This window comes from Drosophila innubila (assembly GCF_004354385.1).
Source record: "Drosophila innubila isolate TH190305 chromosome 2R unlocalized genomic scaffold, UK_Dinn_1.0 1_C_2R, whole genome shotgun sequence".
NCBI lineage: Eukaryota > Metazoa > Arthropoda > Insecta > Diptera > Drosophilidae > Drosophila > Drosophila innubila.
This window is the reverse complement of record NW_022995374.1, coordinates 13,745,836-13,767,161: the sequence shown is the minus strand read 5'-3', so window position 1 is coordinate 13,767,161 and position 21,326 is coordinate 13,745,836. Positions and strand designations below refer to the sequence as shown.

The window sequence follows — 21,326 nt, the reverse complement described above, 5'->3', positions numbered from 1 at the left end:
TCTCAATATATCTCAATTGTATAAGCTTCGCTTGAACAGTTCAAATAAATGAATCCCAGCTGTCAGTTCTATTAAAAATCCGTTCAATTGAATTACTGCAACTGTAAATTAATTCGCAGTAAATTTGGTTAACTTGCAACTGCAGAAATGTGTGCTGAGTATATATTTGCGGCATGTTAACCAATTAAATGTATTTATATCAGTTTCCGCAGAAAAACGAGAAATATTTAATAGAATTAAGTGGGCGACGGTCGCAAGTGAATTAAACAATTAAAATGGAAATGATAAAGCAAATTAAATGAGCAAAGTTTTAAATTAAAAAAAAAAATGTGGAATTTATGTGCATTTTCATATTTTCCGTTTTCATTTAGATTTTCCTTTGTGCCCGCTGTCTTTTAATTGGCCGTAAATGAAATTTCCTAGCCACCTTCACACCTTCACACCTTCATCGCACCTGTCATCCGCATTAATACGAATCAACACCAACACCCCGCTTCCCTTTGCTCCCCGTTGCCCCAAGGCCACAAGCTCTTTTCTATAGCATACTTTTAAGCGCCAACTGCCAGCAGCAACTTCTGGATTAAAGTTATAAAAACGCATCCATAAAATTGAGCAATAAACCAACGTTAGGTGCACATAAAAATTAAGAAACTTAAATAAAAGCATGCATAGTTTTTTCCTTTTCTAACTATTTTGCATTCCCATTTTTCTTTTTTTATTATGATTTAAAGTCTTATAAATATAAAACATCCTTTATAGATGCTTTTGCAGATGCTTCTTTCTGCTTCTCTACTTCAAAACTATCTAAAGCACTTGACCGAGTTTTTGTTCGCATATGCTGTTGGTATTTTGATTTTAACCTTATACCCTGTATAAAAATAAATTACTTAAATGGGGTATCCCAAATGTGACAGTAAGGAAGCTGAAATCTAAAATAATATTCAATTATTATTATTAAAATAGTACACTGCTTACTTATAGATCTGATTTGGCAACATTTGATTATATAGCTCCTCTATAATAACAGTTTTTTATATTTTAATATTGTACTGCTTATATTAAGTGTGATCATCATTTTAGTACACCTAAAAGTAATAAATGAAAGTATCTGAAAATATATAATATTTATTTAGATACAGAACTTTTTGACTCTAAAACTGCTATATATTTTATGTTTCAATTTTAAAGTTTAAAATTCTTTAATTTATTTGTTAACTTCAAATTGTAATTAATAATTTTATTTTTAATGTTCTTTTAGTCAACGTTTAATATACAAGTACCAAAAGTGTATAAATATATCACAGAAACTTACCTTTGTTGCAAGACTGAATTTCAGCTAAAAAACTATTATACATTAGAGCATAACTAATAGTCGAGCATCGTATAAAGCTTTCCCTATTTTACATTTTGTAGTTTGTTGTTTTGCTTGCTGTGATTATTCTTGTTTGCTGGCTTGTAAATGCTTTAAATAGAAAAAAGTCAGGATATCAACTAAAGCCAACCCATCAGTACATAAAACTCGTGATGCTGTAAAACAAATGGGGTTAAAGTTGGGTTAACCTGGGGGCGGGTCAAAGTAAAGAGTTGCTGTGATGATGATGGCATTTTAAAAGCAAAAAAAGAACAGTTTAAAAATGTTTCTTATAAAGAGCAAACATTCTGAGGTCTACAGAGAAGGGACATTATGTTTTATTACAAATCCAAAATAATACAAAGAAATGTCATTGATTTGTAGCATTGCTGGTCAGTCTTTTGTCAGATCAAATCATGTGGAAAATTTCAAGAAATATCTCTGCAACTTTTCATATGTTTTGATCTATTCAAAAGCTGACCCAATGCTACGTGTGCTGTCATTAAATTCCAGACTTTAAGACATCATATGACAGAAATGATCTTTGGGATGTCGTTGAGCCTGGAGATCCTTTGCCAGCTGACAATTGCGTAGCATCATCTGTTTGTAATACGAACGTAGTTCATGCTTTTTGTGCTGACATTGCATTCTAATCATATAGGGATGCATTCCAGTTGAGGAACGTGAAATTAGTTGCTTGCAAATACCACAGTTTAAGCAAGCTTTGGGTTTTAGCTGTAATTTCGATGGGTGTTTCTTACATTTAGTTAAATCAATTTTCGGTTTAGTTGGTATTGGTTCCTTGAGTTTGTCGTCCTCTTCGGGAGGCTTAAACAAATTCGGACAGATATCTTTAAAGATCGCTTCGATGCTGCGGGATTTTAGAAACTCAGCTACAACATCGGCAATAATTATTGGTGGTGGCTCCGGTATTCTATGTGTTGTCGAACGAAATCTAAACAAACTCGATCTGTCACTAGATTCCAGCAGTCTAGATATATTACTTTTTCTTGTGAAAACTGCATGTAATGCTACCTGCGATTTGAGTGATGTCATTGTTAAATTAGTTTTACTACCAATTTGATTTTTAGCTAACTCAAAGGCATTTGATATTCGACTCAAAAAGCTGTCCCGTTCATACGGATTATTATAGGCGACTTCCTTGTCGGTCAACTTGAATCCGATCGGTGGCTTCTCCACTTGAAAGTCATGAAGTTCTTGTGGCTTGTGTACAGTTTCATTTGAACGATTCGACTTATCTAAATGCTTAAAAATTTTGTCCCATTTTGACATGTCTCTAACAGTTCCTTCACTAGACAAAGGAGTAGTACGATCCGTACTTTGTATTGAAGCATTTGGTGCAATACGTTTCACTCGGTGTTTTTTTTTTGGCTCAAATTTATTTTTCGATTTTGCTTTACTTTTTTTACGTATATTTTCTTCCGGTATTTCCGGAATATCCACTATTCTGGCTTCACCAATTTCCAGACTACGTCTTTTAATTTTTGGCATGTACACTTCTTTGGCTGTGTTGATTGATGATTGAGATTCAAAGGGGGGTGAGGGGGGTCCTTTGTATTTGCCTACAAGTTTTGGTATGAAAGTTGCTGTCGGAAAGTGTTTCCAATGATGTAAATTCATATCATCCAAACTGGCTTCTTCATCCACATTACTATCCTGATGTGGTCCGATATCATCAATTATTTGGGGTATATTATGCCCAAATTTTTTGAAATATTTCGCTAAAAATGGATTGTCTCTTTGAAATTGCTGTATTTTAGCTGTCATATCAATTTTCTGATTATTTTCTTTCTTTTTTTTTGGTTGCTTCGATTTTGTTGTAGTGCTTTCGACACTGTCTTGTTGACTTATCAGTGAACTTTTTCTTTTTGGTTTTATTAGGGATCTTAATCGACTTTTAGTATATTGAGCTTTGTGTTTGGCAAATTCTTCATACCATGATTTGAATTCACCAGAACTATCTTTTCTAATTGAACTATTTCTTGTGCTTGATTTACGACTGCTTACACTAGATTTTCTGTCTTTAAGAATATGATGTTTTTTTATTAATTCATCGGGTAAGTCAATTTTTGAACTGCTCTTTATCGGAGTTATTTCCTTATTCTTAGCTTTTTTAAGCTGCAGATACTCTTGTTCTTTTAGTGATTCACTGTGTGGAACTTCTTTTTTGATTGGCATTCCCTTCGTCTTCGTCTTCGTTTTCTCTTCTCTTTTTTTTCTCTGCTGTCGTTCTTTTTTAAGCCCAGTTGATATAATCTCTTTATTGGGTTTTATTTTCTGCTTTAGTTTCTTTTTTACCTCAGTTGATATAGTTTCTGGTGTTTCTTGAAGCGGTATGTCTTGGAATTTAGCTATCTCCTTCTTTGGATACTTTTCATCCACATAAAATTGTTTTGATGCATTTAAGTTAGCTCTTTGTAGTCGAATATTTTTATTTCTATCTTTTCTAAGTTTGGTGTTTGCTAAATCTGTTGCTTCCTCAGTTATTATTTCTGTAGACTTTTTCCGTGACTTTGCCGTAGTTTTATCTACATCAATTCCTATGTCCTTTTCAAGGGAAGATGTCCTTGTAGGTTTAGTTACGTACTTTACTCTGGGGGTTTTAAATCTGGCAGGATATGGTGAAGCTTGATTTACGGACTGCAACTGCTCGATTTTTTTTAATTCTCCTATGATTTGGGCAATGTCATAGGGATTTCGAGTTTTTGTCAATCGTATTAAAGCATTGTCGGCTTCACGTTGCCAGAAAATTTCGGATGGCTTCTCACGTTTACGACGCTTCTTTTCGGGTGGTTTGCGAAAGCACTCGAGCAACTCTTCATAAATGGTATTGATGGGTTCATTATGTGCATCGATCGGTGCCGTGTCTTGGGTTAAGATTTTAAGGAACGACGCCGCCTTTTTGTTTTTGATATTTTGTACAAAGTCTGCATTCTGTTCGATACGCTGTCGAATGTCCTGTTGTCGCTTCTTGCAACCTGTGGCATAATAGCTCCAATAGGCTTGAAAGGCTCGATCATTCGTGTTGATCCATTCGAGTTTATCGATAAGCGGTGACAGCTTTTGCATCTTCTTGACCAGACAGCTGCGATCCAGCAATAATGGTTGTAAAATATTCATCTTTTTTCTTTTTTTTGGTTTCGCACTTGCAATTTTGAACTTAATTCTTCTTTTTGTTAGTTTTCTCTCAAAATGTTTGTAAGAACTGTTTACATTTTTAAGGCCTGTCATTTTGCTTTGACTCAATGGGAAAGTTTAAAATTTTTTATATGAGAACTTTATTTTAAAACTTGTATATTTATTTAGCTTAGATTAATAAAACATAGTACACTTAATAAACAATAAATTAATCTTTTTCTGTCCTTAGTTTATACTAAATTAAAAGTCTGCTGCGCTTCCATGTCTTTAATCTCAACTGTGATTCAACTAGTCTGATAACTGAGTGTCAAAAACTAATTGAAACATAGCTGAGATTAAAGGTCACAGACAACGCTCGATACTTTGTTTATGTTTTAGCTTATTATCGATAATATATCGGCAATTGGAGAGCATTTTATAGCAGATGATCAGCTGTTGTCTTAAAGATAAAGTTTTCCTCGGTTCTTTGCACTTTGATAATGTTTTCGATGTCACTGTGGGCGTCAATCTACATCTATAATATTTCTTTAGCTCTTCCTGTTTCAGACGCTTTCTCATTTCAATCATATAGGGCTGATCGGGTTCCGTTCTGTAGAAACTACTGCAGATTTCACAGCTGCTTGTAGAACGTAAATCGAAAGCGGTTTTCGATGACGTTTTCATGACTTTTCCTTTTATTTTTGAAGCGCTGCTTTTATCAATATTCCTTGATGCTTTGTCAAGCATTAAAATATGATTTTTTCTATCATCCGCTTTTATATTCATTGAAATACGAGTTTTTTTATCATCTGTTTTCATAAGCATTAAAGAACGACTTTTTCTATCATTCGTTTTCTTAAAATTTGAAATACTACTTTTTCTATAATCCGTTTTGATAGGCATTGAAATACTACTTTTTCCATCATCTGTTTTCATAAGCATTGAAATACGACTTTTTTTATCATTCGTTTTTACTAGCGTCCTCTTTTTAGGAAAATTTTTCTGATTCTCTTGTCTAAACTTTTGCACAAGTGTCGATTCAAAAGGCCTTGGCCAATTTTTGGGTAAATTTTCATTTTTAAACTTGTCAAATTTAATAGCTCCCATAAATGCATTAACGTGTTTATCGAGATTCATTGCCGGGTATCTTCGCATTTTGTCAAACACAATGTCAGAGTTCCGATCTTCATCTGTCATCCGTCTCAAAAAGACACTCGATGCTGAACTCGATAGTAAATCAGATCTCTTACGTTGTGGCATTTTATCATCTTCCGAGTGTACACTTTCACTTATTTCCGAAATGAAGCTTGCAGGTACCGAAATAGTTTTTCGTCCATAACTGACTCCAGACTTTCCAATGGATTTCCTACTTACTTTCAGGGGTGGTAAGATACTCATATCAATTGGTTCAGTAAGCTTCGACTTGTGAATGGCATCTAATTTTTCATGGAATTTCCGATCCAAAGGTTTTCGTTGGGTCGCAAACTTATGGGGTTGAGGGTGGCTTAAATTCTTTGATTTGCGTAAGGAATATTTACTTGATTTTGAAAACCGTCCGAAATTTTTCTTTTCCACAGGAAAACGGCCAAGTTTCAAAGATTGCGCTTTGTTTCTTAATTGTGAAATACCTGGAGTTGCTCGTTTATCAAATCTTGCCGCGTCACTTCCAGAAAAACGACGGGCGATACGAGATTGCTCTGCATTTTCACTGTCACTTTCACTCTCTTTATGTTCTCTCTCCTGTGACTTCTTCCGCTGGTATTTATCCATATCAGTTAGCATTTCATCCAATTGTTCATCCGAATTATCACCTATTTTCTTGTGCGACTTTTTCGACTGTCGCTTACCAGGTTTTTTAAATGTCGTAGCCTCTGGTTTCTTTCTCGGTGTATCATATTCATATTTTTTCACTGCACCATATATTTTTGTATCCGCTGTATCATCTAGATTTCTATCCGCTGTATCACCTAGATTTCTATCCGCTGTATCATCTATATTTGTATCCGTTGTATCATGTAGATTTTTGTCCGCTTTATTTTCTATTTTTTTATCCGACGTATGCTTTAAATTTTTATCCGTTGAATCATCTAGATTGACATTCGCTGTATTACCTAGATTTTTGTCCTCTGTTTCATATAGTTCTTTATCCGGTGTATTATCTAGTGTCTTATCCGGTATATCATCTAGTGTCTTGCCCGGTGTATTATCTGATTTGTTATCTAATGTGCTATTTAGTTTGTCAACCGACTTTTCATCAGACTTATCGGCCGATTGCTCAATTAGTTTCTGCCTCGACATTCTAAGCACCATCTTACTTAGTTTATCAATCGATTTATTCTCTAGCATCTCATCAACTAGCTTGATTAACTTTTTGCTATGAATTTCATTTGGATTCTTATATAGTGCATCAGATAAATTCTTGTTTATAAAGTGCAATGGATTACCTAAAAGTGGATTTTCCTGGATTGGCTCTTGATAATATTTAAGTATTGTTGGCCTTTTAACTATCTGAATTTTCTTTGGCTCATCCTGTGGCACCTTTGGTATTAAGCAGACTTTAAGAGGAGGTTTGGCTCGTCTTCGTTTCTTCACCTCTTTACACGAAACTTTAAAGCATTTCATTAGCTCTGTGTCATATGGTTCAAGAATTTTTGGCATAATTTTTGGTTCGGGTCTGTCAAAAATCCTTAAAAATTTCGCTGCATCTTGGTCCTTAATTTGATCAACAAATGTTATATTGGCATTCCTCTGACACTGTAGCTCATGATATAAAACGGGCTTTCGTCCACTAGCACAGAACTTCCACCAGTTTTCGAATGTAGTATTATCTTTTAACTGATGTTTCTCCACGTTGGAACGAAGCCGATCAATATGTTTGGCAGCGCCTTTAACCTTCTGGCCTAGAGATCCCTGTCTGGATACATTTACAAATTTAGCCTGTACAAAGGCCTCATATGGATTGACGAGCATCATATTCCACAACATGCTAATTTTGCAATAACTATTCAAATACAAAATTATTTATTACTTTAGACACGCTTTCTATTAGCAAAACTAGCAATTTGTTGACAGTAAATTTATATATTCGTGAACAATTTGACTCTAGGTTCTGAACAAGTATGATAGGTTTTCAAGTAAATTAATGTTTTGCTCAAGACTATAGTAAATATTCCCTGCACTTTGATTAAATTAAAATACAAATATTTTATATTTACAATTTTTACTTCAGACGATGAACAAACGAGAAAAACGTAGAGTGAATGTGTCTCTTCCTTGATGTTAACATGTATAATTTTTACATTATATTTAAAACAATTTCTTTTTTCTGTGGAAATCACTTACTTACTCATAAAAATGATTTCTTTACAATTCTTCTTTAAAATGTTGAAGTAATGCTTCGACAATAAATATTTGCAGCTCAAAATTATTGTGCTCTGTTATTAACCTTTGTAAAGTTAAAGTATGTTGTCTGTTATGTTAAAGTCGTTTGCAGAACTAGAATTTTTTGCTGAAACTCTATACCACTGTTAATTGTCCGCTAAGCCCTGTTGTGGCTACAGGCATGTTAAAAGTATTTAACGGTAGTTACTTTCTGGGGGCCTTGAATTATTTTTCTTCATTGCGATTCAATTTATTGGATTAAAATGTTTGAATTATGCAAATTCCAAGTGTTATTAGTTGCTTTATTCATTTAATAGGTAATAAATTTTTTGTTTCATTGCCATAAGTGTAATTAGCCGCCGGCAGCTCTAAAATAAATCAAACTACATCCATTTTAAAGTAGGTTTGACAGTTCATTGATCTTAGAAGTATGTTAAAGTATCATTACAGCATTTGTTTATGTTAAACAGATCAATGTTGTTTACATAACAGAGTCCAAATGCACACACCCACTCAGATGTACATAAATACATATGTAGGCATTAATTTGCAATTGAGCACTTTTCAGATACTCATTATAATTCGTTGATGCTTGCGGGAAAGGGTAATGTTTGTTATTGCAGGGACTTATTTATTTACACTCTGTGAGTCGTGTGTGCATAAAGCATATTGACGCTAAAATAACACAGGTGCCTCTGTTTCTGCTTGGATAGTTTTTCTGTAGCTATCTGATTGCAGAAGGCGGCAGATAAAGGTAATTTCAATTTAATTTTTGCATGGCATGTGTTGGAATCAATGGCAGAGGCGATAAACAAAAACGAGGCCATGACGCTGCCTGACGAATATAAACAGCCGATGCTCGTTTATTAGCAATTAATTTGAATATTAACAGCCGAAAGGTAAAAGTCGAAAGCTCGTGGACATGTTGAATAAACATTAAAAAATACTGAGAAAAAAAAAAAACAGAAAAGCTAAAAAAGCGACATAAAAAATGCACGAATTAATATAAAATACATTTTTGCACAGCAACAAACTAATTTATGATACATGGCACATTTTTATTTGTATGACTATTAACAAAATGGCCAAATATATATTAAGTATGTGCTTAAGTATGACGTTTCATAACACTGCAACGAGTTGCAAATGTTTAATTACTTAATGGCAATTAACATTGTTGGTATATTAAAGTGCGCCATTTTGAGTGTCTTTCTGAGTGACCTTCATCATACTTATGCAGCTGCTTTCGTAGCCCTGGTCATTAAATTCTGCAGTGTTGAGTGTTGCTGCTCTCGAACGTGCTTATTTAACGGTCTGTTCCATTTCGAATTCTTCCGTCTATGCCATACTTTACAGTGCATTGTAATGTGAAGCCAGCTCAAAGCATAATTGCAAACAATTAGTATGTCTGCGATAGAAGTAGTAAATAATATAACATCAGCAGCACGACTATGAAATACTCAATAACAGAGAAAATTTTGCTATTAACATGGCTGTATGATAGAGATAAATAGCTAAATAACATGTTTATGTTAACACGTTAAAATTGAGTGCCAGCTTAGCATAGCTTGCGGTTTGCTTGCAGTCTGTTAAACAACATAATGTAAGCGATCCTTAAAGTTCGCATAGTTGAGCGAAAAATAGCTACATAACATGTTGCTGTTAAGCTTAACATTGCAGACCAGCATAGCTTGTCAGTTCTCTAACATAAAGTAAATAAAAACTTTATTTATTAAGTGATTGTATATTGGCACTAGTTCCAAGCTATGTTTATTTTAATAATTGAATTAATAAATAAATGTATATGTGTGTCATACCCCATTGCTCAACTCGTACAGGTATTAGTTTGGATATTTGCTCTTTCATTGCTTCTTCAAGCTGCCATTGCATTTGCTTTGTTGTGAAAAGTGCTGAAATCATTAAGTTTGGTCATAAAACCGTGAATCGATTTACATTACAGATTTGCAATACACCATACCTACATACTTACTACCATATGCTATTATCTATCTAGGCATATAAGAGTTTACGCATATTATCTAGTCACTGAGTTCGCCTGAATGCGTTCATAAGAGCTCTCTCAGACCTCTCTTATGATTCTCTTTTGCACCCTCTCGTCTGGCCGCGTATCTCTTTTAATTTAGTACTTTAATTTGCTTGGGGATGCTGCAGCTTATGCGCAATTAGGCAGCTGATGAACTTGACTATATTTATTATTAAAATAGCACACACAAACAAACTCATATGTATGTGTATTAGAAAGAGAAACATGTATGTGAACTTGTGAGCTATCAATGGATAGACGTTCAATGTTTATGAACTGGAAATAAGCAAAAATAGCACATGTTGTGTATTGTAACTAATCAGCACATGTTCTTGTTTCACTTTGACTTTTGTTTGAAGCTTCTTAAGGCATGAGAGAATGTGCCAAATAAACCAAATACATTTTGACTTGGTCAATATAATTTTGTTAGCTGATTTTAGACACAAAATGCAAACAGACTTTGCAGGTGTTTGATATTAGTTTTGGTAATTTGTATGCAATTTCAGGGTCTGCCAAATATGAAAGTAGAAACATCTGTAGAAGATAGACAAATGATTCAAGTGTAGTACTTGAGTACTACTTGAGTTTTGTCTTATTGCATTTTTATACCCTGTAGTCATCAAATTGTGGACAATTTTATCTGACATTAAAGGTATATTATATTGATTAATTTTCAGTTTTATAATGGTCTGTAGAAATTTATATTTAATGCCTATTTTTCTAGATTCTTGGCACAAGTATACTTGAGTATTTTCATAGAAAAAAATAGTTATTCTTTGAGAATCTGATGCTCAACTGCATAGGGCATCTACAAGTTGCGCTTTCTTACAGCTTTTAAGTACGCTTTGTGTTTACATTTGATTGACTTTTTAATGGGCTGCTGGCAAATTCGAGCAACTTGTCGACTCTTGCATTGAGTTTAATATGGATGTGTGTGAAAATGATTTAATGGAAATTTGCACAGAAGCTTAAAGATTTAATTGTGTGCAATAAATTGCCGTCGGGCCTTAAATAAAGCTTTATACACATGCAGAAATTGAAATAATATTTTGGATTGTTTGCCGAGGCAGCAACTAAAATTTGCAGTTAATTACCATTAAATATGTGAGTAAACATTATAAATGTTGCTTACCCAAGCAGTAAACAACATTAAAATGCAAATTATCTCACAGATATGAATGTATTCACTATCTTTTTGGGAAGTACTCGTAAGGATATTTGGTTATTTGGGTATTGGGCCTGAGAACCCTACTTATGATGCCACTACGACAAAGCCTTGGCCTTAACTTTGGCAAATATTTTTGCATTTGCATCGTAAACAAAACCAAAGTAAGGCAAAATAAAATGAAATCAAATCAAACAGAAACAACTCTGCATAAGCCACATTAATGCCCAACACAAATAGCTAAGAAAAAAAAAAAATAGAAAAGAAGAAAAAATAATAATAACAAATACGTGAACACATGGAAACTCAAAGGACCACGTAGTCCTTGTACACGTAAAGCCAACAAAGTTATGAACCGTTCTCCATCTTCCCAAAAATTGGCCTTGGGCTACAAAATAAATTAAAGTATTTTTCAATGCTCTCACGCATTTTTCAACAATTTATGTTTTTTAACTTTTTTACATTTTTACTTGTTGGTAGTCTATTTCTACATGTTTCTTGTCTACATAGATAAATTCTAAAGTGCGCATTTTAGAGGGGAAGAAGTGTAGCTTAAAATAAGGGAGTTTCTTGTTTTTGTTGTTATTTAATTTGAGATGTGCTGGACTTGTAGTTACTGTTCAAAATAAGATGCTTTGTCAAGTTTTTAATGTGTAATTAGCGGGAATTCAATATGCAGCTTAAGTTTCTTTTAAATAACAATCTTATAGTGAAGATATTGCCACAACCTAAGTAGCTTATTACAATTGAATAATTACAAATTATGAATTTGTGCAAACATAAATGTACCAGATATGGTTGAATGCCGGCAATTGAGCTTATCCGTCTATCATCCATAATTTGAATACCAACCCCTTGACATTTTATCAAAAACTTTGATCTCTCATAACATCATCAAAACTCAACCGATTTTCACGCGGAATGTCATTTTGGTCATGATTTGGCCTCTAGATTTATTCTGCATTTAAATTTTCCTTACTTAAAAAATTTGATTTTTTTCGACCATAAGCCGTCCATCATCCATAATTTGAATACCAACCCCTTGACATTTTATCAAAAACTTTGATCTCTCATAACTTCATCAAAACTCAACTGATTTTCACGCGGAATGTCATTTTGGTCATGATTTGGCCTCTAGATTTATTCTGCATTTAAATTTTCCTTACTTAAAAAATTTGATTTTTTTCGACCATAAGCCGTCCATTATCCATAATTTGAATACTAACCCCTTGACATATTATCAAAAACTTTGATCTCTCATAACTTCATCAAAACTCTACCGATTTTCACGCGGAATGTCATTTTGATCATGATTTGGCCTCTAGATTTATTCTGCATTTAAATTGTTCTTACTTAAAAATTTGATTTTTTTCGACCATAAGCCGTCCATTATCCATAATTTGAATACCAACCACTTGACATTTTATCAAAAATTTTGATCTCTCATAACTTCATCAAAACTTAACCGATTTTCACTCGGAATGTCATTTAGGCCATGATTTGGCCTCTAGATTTATTCTGCATTTAAATTTTCCTTACTTAAAAAATTTGATTTTTTTCGACTATAAGCCGTCGATCATTCATAATTTGAATACCAACCCCTTGACATTTTATCAAAAATTTTGATCTCTCATAACTTCATCAAAACTCAACCGATTTTCACGCGGAATGTCATTTTGGTCATGATTTGGCCTCTAGATTGATTCTGCATTTAAATTTTTCTTACTTAGAAAATTTTATTTTTTTCAACTATAAGCCGTCCATCATCCATAATTTGAATACCAACCCCTTGACATTTTATCAAAAACTTTGATCTCTCATAACTTCATCAAAACTCAACTGATTTTCACGCGGAATGTCATTTTGGTCATGATTTGGCCTCTAGATTTATTCTGCATTTAAATTTTCCTTACTTAGAAAATTTTATTTTTTTCAACTATAAGCCGTCCATCATCCATAATTTGAATACCAACCCCTTGACATATTATCAAAAACTTTGATCTCTCATAACTTCATCAAAACTCAACCGATTTTCACGCGGAATGTCATTTTGGTCATAATTTGGCCTCTAGATTGATTCTGCATTTAAATTTTCCTTACTTAAAAAATTTGATTTTTTTCGACCATAAGCCATTTGTTATTAATTTTCCTTACCGACATTTTCTTATAAACAACGCTGTTTCCTAAAGCAAATGCTATTAATAGTATTTTTTGCTGTGACTTTAATAAAAAGTTAAACAAAAGCAATATATAAATCGATTAAAGATCAATTTGTTGGATTATAATCAACAGCTGCTGCTTAGCTTGATACGAAGAAAGCTACTCGAAGTTTTACTTGTTTCAATGTTAAAACTTTGACGCCTTGAAGCATGCAGCATTAATTGTGGCACGGCCATGCGGCAAAATGGTGAAACCTGGAAAAGAAAATATAAGAAGAAAATTAATAAGCGCAACACGTGCAGTGCGGTTTAGCCAGAAAGTGTAATACAGAAAAGCGGCTGCTTGTTCCGGCCAGAACATGGCCAAGAACATGGTCAGAACGCAGGGAGAGGGAGAGAGAGAGAAGGGGAAGAGAGAGGGAGGGAGAGAAAGGCAAGTCTGGACATGGGCCAAAGTTTGTTGAGCAAACGGCTTTGAAGTCTAATAGGATTAGCCTGGCCTGCTACCGCCCACAACTTAGTGGGCGTGTTTGTATGGCGCAAATAAACGGCAGCAGACGCTTTGTGAGTGTGTGTGTGTGTGTGTGAGTGTGTGTGTGTTTGTGTGGCTAACCAAGAAATCACATTGGTCTAAATAATATTAAATAATGCAAGGCAAATATTTGTCGAGCAAATTGTAACAAGAAGCTACGGTTTTTATTAATGCAAAAATTATATGAAAAGTATAAGCATAATTCTAAGTATATAGATATGTGTATAAGTTTTGGGTTGTGCGTTGGGTCAATAGTTGTGATTCTCAGTTGGTTTTGCAGTTCGTTTAGCCGACAGTCTTATCATTGAACTTGATCATCAAATCAGTTTTAGCCATGTTGCTGAAGGCGCCAACCAAATCATTGAGATTATCGTTGGGCAGACGCCTGTCGAATGGGAATCCCATGGTGCGTCTATCGGGATACAGTTTGTCCTTGAGACCACAGAATGAATATGCCGTGCTGCAGGCGTCATTTGGTGTGCTGCATAGCAAAAGAAGAAGAACACATTTTCGATTAATAATTTGCAAGCATCACCATCACATCTACCAGTTGGCACTCACTTTGTTAGCTGCTGCACCGAGTCGTTGCTGTAGTCCGAAATCATGACAAACAAATCAAATACCATGCCCTCGGGTTTGCCCTTGGGCAGAAGCAGATGCTGTGGCCAACCGCAGCCGCAGAAACGGAAACGTGCCAATTCGTCAGCTGCCGTGGGTTGATAGTTGGCACCAACGGCGCGGAAGGATCGCTCGAAGGGAATTGCCACCGAGGAGTCTGTCGACTGACGACGCACAGTGTTCTCACCTGGCATCACTGAAATACATATTCCCCATCATCATCAGTAAAAGCTAATCAACAACTTGACAACTACTTACACTCAACCGTAAACTTGTCCATTTCAATGGCCATCAGACGTTGTTCCTCCAATCGCAGTGGCTGGTTGCGCTCATCGGTCTTGGGACAGATGAAGACGCGGCAGGTTCCAGTGCGTTTGGCTCCCGCATTTGTCACATTGAAGGTATAGGTCCAGGGTGCATTCTGCAAATGTCTAAACGATGCAGCAATATCATCATCCTGCACAGGTCCAAAGTCCAGGCCAGCTGCCAAATTGGCAGACGACTTTTGCCAATAGGTCAACAGTGTATTGGGACGTGCTCCGGGTGCTCCCAACTTGGCCTCCACATAGGTCACATTAACACCATTGAAGTTCAGCTCGTTGTTGTTGTAGGGCGGCAACAAGGACTTGTGCTTGTTGAAGACGCTATCGATGAAGCCGTGCCATCTGTAGAAGATCGGATCACGCATTGCCGTCGTCACATCCCCCATAACGCCAAAGTCCTCCAAGTGCCGTGCATCGGGATCGTGGGCAAACGAGATGATGTTGTGTCCCTGGTTATGCAAGTTGCCGTAGAACTGACTGTTCACAGAGAGAGCTGGAGCTGCCTCAATCAGGTTGCCCAGGGTATCAATGCCAGTCTTATCGTCCAGGGGAATGCGTTTGCCTTCAGTCTGAAAAGGATTAGAAATATTATAGAATAGGAATGGACATAGTAAAGGGTATTAAAATGGGAATAGAAGTTCGAATTAATAAAGGAATACTTATTAATAGAAATAGGAGTCGTAATTATAATTTTAATATGAATTGCAGAAAATATAGAAAACTATATTTTAATAGGAATATTATTAGGAATTGAAATCGGAAAAGTCAAAAATAGTAAAATTTGGAATAGGAAAATTAATGGGAATAGAGAAAATATATGAATATGATTCGAAATAGGTATATTCAAAATTTTAAAAAAAAAATTAGAAAAATAATTTGAATATTAATGGGAAATCGACAAATATAAGAAAGAGAATTGGAGTAGGAAAAATATTATGAAAAAGCAAAGAAATTAAAATTTAAGAAATCATTTTATAGTAATATTAATTGCAATATGAAAACAAATAGCATCAATTTTTGAATATATATGGAAATAGGAATATTATCAATTTTTGAATATATATGGAAATAGGAATATTTTAAATTGGTAAAATCTCGGAAATTAAATTGTTCTAGGAACTTAAATATTGTTGGGTTTATAATAAAAATAGCAATAAGAATTTGAAACTCGAATCAGAAATTGGAATAAGAATTGGAATACTAATGTGGAATAAGAATATGAATAGAATTTTCAAATAAAGAATTTCAATAGATATTGGAAACTGAGAGTAATTATAAGGTATTTGATATTGATCCAACGATCTGTATACATACATTTTCAACGAATCCCTGATCGATGGCGGCAAGGACACGATCGCGCCAGCGCTCGACTTCGGAGATCTCAATGGAGCCATCGGGACGATCCACATCGCGGAGCAGCTGATTGGAGACACGTGCCGGGTACGTGCGATTGTTGACACTGGACAGGATCTTGGGGAAATATCCCTCGGGAACGGCATCACGCAAATTGTTGAGGGGCAGCACACGCTTCAGATTATTGCAGAAACGCTCGACATTGTAGCGTGCGAGAATCTGATGATGCATGTAGTAGAAGAGTTCGCCACGACGATCCTTGTTGACCACCTCGCGAGGTCCACTAGCCGGATAGACCAAATGCCAATGCCAATGATGGCTATTGACACCAATATCCTCACGGAAATAGGCCAAACGCTGTTCATCCTCACGATCGGAGGCCGTGTAGTTCACGGGAATCTCCAGAGGAGCACGATTGCCGCTCTTCTCAATCACGTTAGCCTGCTGGCGAGCATCCTGGAACACGGACGGCTCAACAAAGTTGCCCGGAAAGACCTGCGAGATGTTCGGAATGGGCACAGTACGCGTGTCCGGACGATGGGCAATGGCCACGGCATAGCTATATTGGAAGAGCACCGGATTGAGGCGATCCCTTGAAAGAAAAATATAAATAGAAAAAAAAATGAATAAATGAATAAATGCGTATAAGAATGAATGGGTACTCATGCACTCACTTGGTGTAGGCACACAGTGAAACGAATTGCTGCAAATTGGGTGCATCCATATACAATTGGATCAGCTGGCTGGCGATCTCCCTGTGCAGGGAGTTGAACAGTGAGAACTGAGCCTTCTTGCCCAGCTTCTTGGTAAAGTCCAGATTTGGCTTTTTGGACAGCTCCCGCAGTGGAATCCTTGTATCGACATTCTGGGAGAATCGATTGCCAACCTCCACGGTGTTGTTGCTATACTCATCGGTATAGAAACTCTCGGGAAGATCGAACACGGTCTTGCCCTGATCACGGGTGGTGAACACTGGCTCCAAAGGACGTTGGAACAACAATTCCAAGGCTTTCAAATCGGTATTCATGTTGAATTATTTACGAAAGTTCTCTTCGGATACTCTGTAAAGTTGTTCTACTCTTCAGGAGCTGTGTCGGCGCACTGTGAAAAACTCAACCAGTTGGTGGCTTATTTATAGGTCTTCAACTCTCAACATAATCATAAAAGACATGACTGTGGTTTTGGCAACTTTTTAGCTTATCAATCCAGCAAAAGATTCCCATAAACATTATTTAGTATTTCTTGTATAAATATTTTTACGTTTAGGCAAAAACCACAAAAGTCAGTTTTTAGTTTTGCATAGCAACAACGTACATATGTTCGGTTTTTAACTCTGATAAAAATACACACACATACATATATGCATAAAAATGTATAGTTGTCTGTACTTGCAACACGCTTATCGCATTAGGCAGCCAGACGCAAATGTTTTCTCACATGTTACCACAATGCCACAGTGTGATAAGGCACTTTTGGAATTCTTGTTACAATCATTTAATTTTGATATTTTTATTTTTTTTTATATTTTTGAAAGGCCTGTCTTATATTTTTTTAAGAATTATTTTTTTTAAATGTAGTTTTTTGTGTGGTTAAAGTAACTAAATTGATATAATGAATAACTTGAAGCCAAAAAATGTGTAAAATGTAAAGATTGTATCGCTTTCTATCTATGATATAAAAAGCATTTAAGTTTTTAAGCTTAATTTTTTACTAAATTGGGAAAGTATTTTAACTGTAGAGTTGAGTTTTAAAGCTTCATATAATCTATAATACATTATATATTTTATTACTTTACTTTAAAATTTTAACAGCCTGAACTAAAACTTTTTTTTTTCAAATTTACTTATTTGAGAAACTTTTAAACTTTACAACTGCTTCAACTTTTGTCTTCTGAAGCAAAAATTCTTTAAATTTCAGCATTTTTATGAGAAAATTTTTATGCCCAGCTCAACTAACCCATTTTAATAAGGGATAAATGTGTCTGAAATTTATGAATAGCCCTAAGGAAAAAACCGAGCAGGATTATAATGTAAAAAACGGGTATAAATATTATGCTAAGTTGGCTTTTGTTATTGCTTTTTGCTGTACTCAAAGGCAACGGGAAAAAAAAAGCCGCTGGCTAGTAAATAAATTGGCCAACTTATGAGTATTTTAAACAGTTCATAACTATGAACATTTGTAGAATATGTGCATATTTCTCGAAATTCATATAGTTATGTTTGTATATAGTATGTTGAGGGCATGAGAAAGTGAAAGTCGTTCTCTGGAAGTTGACGATTAAAACATTTTTGGTGTAAATTAATTTTGTGCCGCTTCGTGACCAAAGAGCCAAAAACTTTGGCCATTGTCAATAATAAATGTAAGTGCTGCAGACTGTGGCCAAGGCGCATTAATCTGTGAAATTGACAGCAACAACAACAACAACAACAACAACAGCAGCAACAAAGTCGACAACAACAAGTGGCAGAATCTTGTGGCAGATTATGCAGAGACTCGACTGAATTCCCAGCAAGTTTTAGGGGCAATTCAAAAGATGAATTTTCATAAAATATGAAAACGACTTTTCATATTGAACTTTAGACATTTTTGTTGTTGTTATTGTTGCCTGGCCTTGCTCTTATCTGTCAGCAACAGTAATTTTTCAAATATAATATCTATAAGCTGCTGACTTTGTTACAACTACCATTAATTAATTATATAAATATTTGTTAAAACCGCAACAGATTGTAATTTAAAATGTTAAATAAATGCTACTCAATCTCGTTCCCACTTTAACTCACTCTTTACCCTACTTCTCTCTTCTTGTTAAAAGTTGCAGCTGAAGTTTTTATGATGTTTTCTGGTGCACACGAAAAAGTTTTAAAGTCTTAAGAACGTTCAAACTTTTGTGGCAGGTTGATAAAGACAAAAGTTGGCCCGCTTCACATGGGCAACTCATAAGATCATCGGCAAAGGGTTGCCATAATTATGCGCCCCAGTTAAGCCCAGTTCAGGGGCGGAATGGCAAAGAGGGGGGGTGTGGTCTAACCACAAAAATTTGCGGACAAGGCTTATCAATATTTTGTGCGCTCGCTTGAAATAACAACGGCAGAAAGCTAAATAGAAGCCCATTTATAATTCAGACTTTTTAAGCTAGTTCCGGGGGCAACTTCAACAGGTTAACAGTGTTAAATTTTAATATGCAACACAAGTAAATGTTGCAAGTTGGCTCTAATGAAGCGGCAATACTCTTGCAATTGTCTGTTTTATTTGTCTTTACTGTTATGTCTGCCATTGAGTCTAATTAACTTGTTCATTTTCTAATTTTAAAAACCATTTTTATTAGTATTTATTCGTTTAAGTGGCCATGGAGAGATTGTGCTAATTGAGAAGGTTCATATCTAATGTTAATAAGCAGCTTCATTTAGTTTTAAGGGATTTGTCTATGTTAAGTCTTAGGAGAAGTACAAAACGGTTTTTTAGAGCAGATTATTGAAAATAATAGAAAATTTGTTAATTTTATCTTAATAATATTCAGATATTATCGATAAAAATATGTTATTTGACTTTATTTAGTTTTGGTAGAAGTACAAAACGCTTCTTAATTTATTAATAGCACATTTTAATAATATAATTCAGATCATTCGAAATAATATAAACTTTTTTTAGTTTTTGCCTTATTAATATTTAAATTTTATTGATAAAACTATGTTTTGAAAAATGATGCTAAAATAATTTTTTAATACTCTGAATTTATTAAATTCTTTAACAAATTGCTTAAAAGGCTTACAACAATTGCTTAATTTATTGATATACACTATAAAGAATATGTAAATAATTAATATTATATATATTCTGATAAACAGAACTACTTAGTCAGTGGTAAGCACTACATAGAGCATTACAAATACACATACAAAAGCGTAATAACCGTTTTGGGAATTAAGCAAACACTTTCAAATAGGCAATTGCTTTGCTTAATGGATTTAATGAAATAATCATAGGGCTAATAAAGTAAGGCTATAAAGTTTCATAAATTGGCTTGACAGCAGCCGACAGAACCACAAAGCAATCAAAAACAAGTTCACTTAGATGTCTTTAAAGGGTTCATTTTTGTTTTGGGGCAATGTTTTTGTATTTTGAGTGGCAGGTCACAAAACTAGCTGCAAACTGATGTTAAATCGTTGCTGACAGCAAAGGTTGTTGTAGCAACAACGGACTAACTGACTAAACTGTTAACTATCTACAACTGACTAAACTGACAACTAACTTTAACAATGTTGCTTGTAATGAGCGGTCACAGGGGAAAGTGCCACACACAGATACACACTCGCACACACTCGCACACAGACAGAAGCAAATCTCTAATGTGTAATTAAAATACATTCACATGAGAGACAGTTCTTCGTTGCCACAGTTTACAGTGGGAAATTTGATTGATATAAAGCAACTACTTACATATTAAAAAATATCATATAAATTATTATATTATTATATTATACTAACTCAAGTCAAACTTTGCTTAAGCATATTTAAAAAATTATTTTATTTTTTTTACATCTGTCGCTTCTTTAATATTCATTTTTAATTATTCTTAAAATTTAACTTTAATTAAAAGCACAATAATTATATTGTAAATTCTCTTTTCTTTACATTTTGATCTCTGCTTTATTGGAAATTTCTTCCATTGTGTGTTTCCTCATTTGTGACAGGAAGTGCACAAATGGTAAGAGTAACAAATCATTTGGCATACTGTGTGTGGCATCAACATTGTTGCAAGCAACCTACGAGTACGTGTGGCAGTGAGTGAAAACGTTATTAGTTGCCCGTTGCCCGTTGCCTGTTGCCTGATGGCAGTTACCAATTGTCGTTGCACGACTGTCAAATGTCGAATGCTGGCAACTGTTGCTGCCATGTGGCATGTGGCAACAGACACACAGACAATGCCTCAGTTAGCCAGTTAGCGGCTGCAACAATGTGTGTATGTGTGTGTGTGAGTAAAGGTAATTGAACAACATTTGTTGAATGACCTGGAACAAATTACCACAGAGTGAGACATACAGTGAGAGATAGAGTGAGTGAGCGAGACAGAGATAGAGGGAGACAGAAAGAGAGAGAGAGTGTGTAAGAGTGGCAGCTACAACAGGTGCTTGCTTCTATTGGCGCTGTCACAGCCAGACAGTTGGCTCATTTTCTGCAGTATTAACTTCACAGCCAGCTGCTACTCGACTCGACTGTCAACTGTCAGCTTATATTTTAATATTTTATATACCCTGTAATTAC

At 34.9% G+C, this 21,326-nt stretch overlaps 3 protein-coding genes across 3 annotated transcripts in view; 1 reads left to right on the top strand and 2 right to left on the bottom strand.

Annotated features, from left to right (window-relative positions):
- The window catches only part of LOC117783870 (potassium voltage-gated channel subfamily H member 8), a 61,686-nt gene that overhangs the window by 911 nt on the left and 39,449 nt on the right, over positions 1–21,326 (top strand). The gene's annotated exons all lie outside the window — the stretch shown is intronic.
- LOC117783871 lies at positions 1,661–4,620 on the bottom strand. Its single transcript, XM_034621428.1, has one exon. It carries the CDS (start codon positions 4,601–4,603, stop codon positions 1,868–1,870), a length of 2,736 nt encoding a protein of 911 aa, XP_034477319.1. The 5' UTR covers positions 4,604–4,620; the 3' UTR covers positions 1,661–1,867.
- Positions 13,900–17,111, bottom strand: LOC117783872 (phenoloxidase 2). Its single transcript, XM_034621429.1, has 5 exons — positions 16,739–17,111; positions 16,026–16,656; positions 14,647–15,280; positions 14,332–14,584; positions 13,900–14,251 (listed from the first exon to the last, which is right to left on the bottom strand). Exons 1-5 carry the CDS (start codon positions 17,089–17,091, stop codon positions 14,056–14,058), a joined length of 2,067 nt encoding a protein of 688 aa, XP_034477320.1. The 5' UTR covers positions 17,092–17,111; the 3' UTR covers positions 13,900–14,055.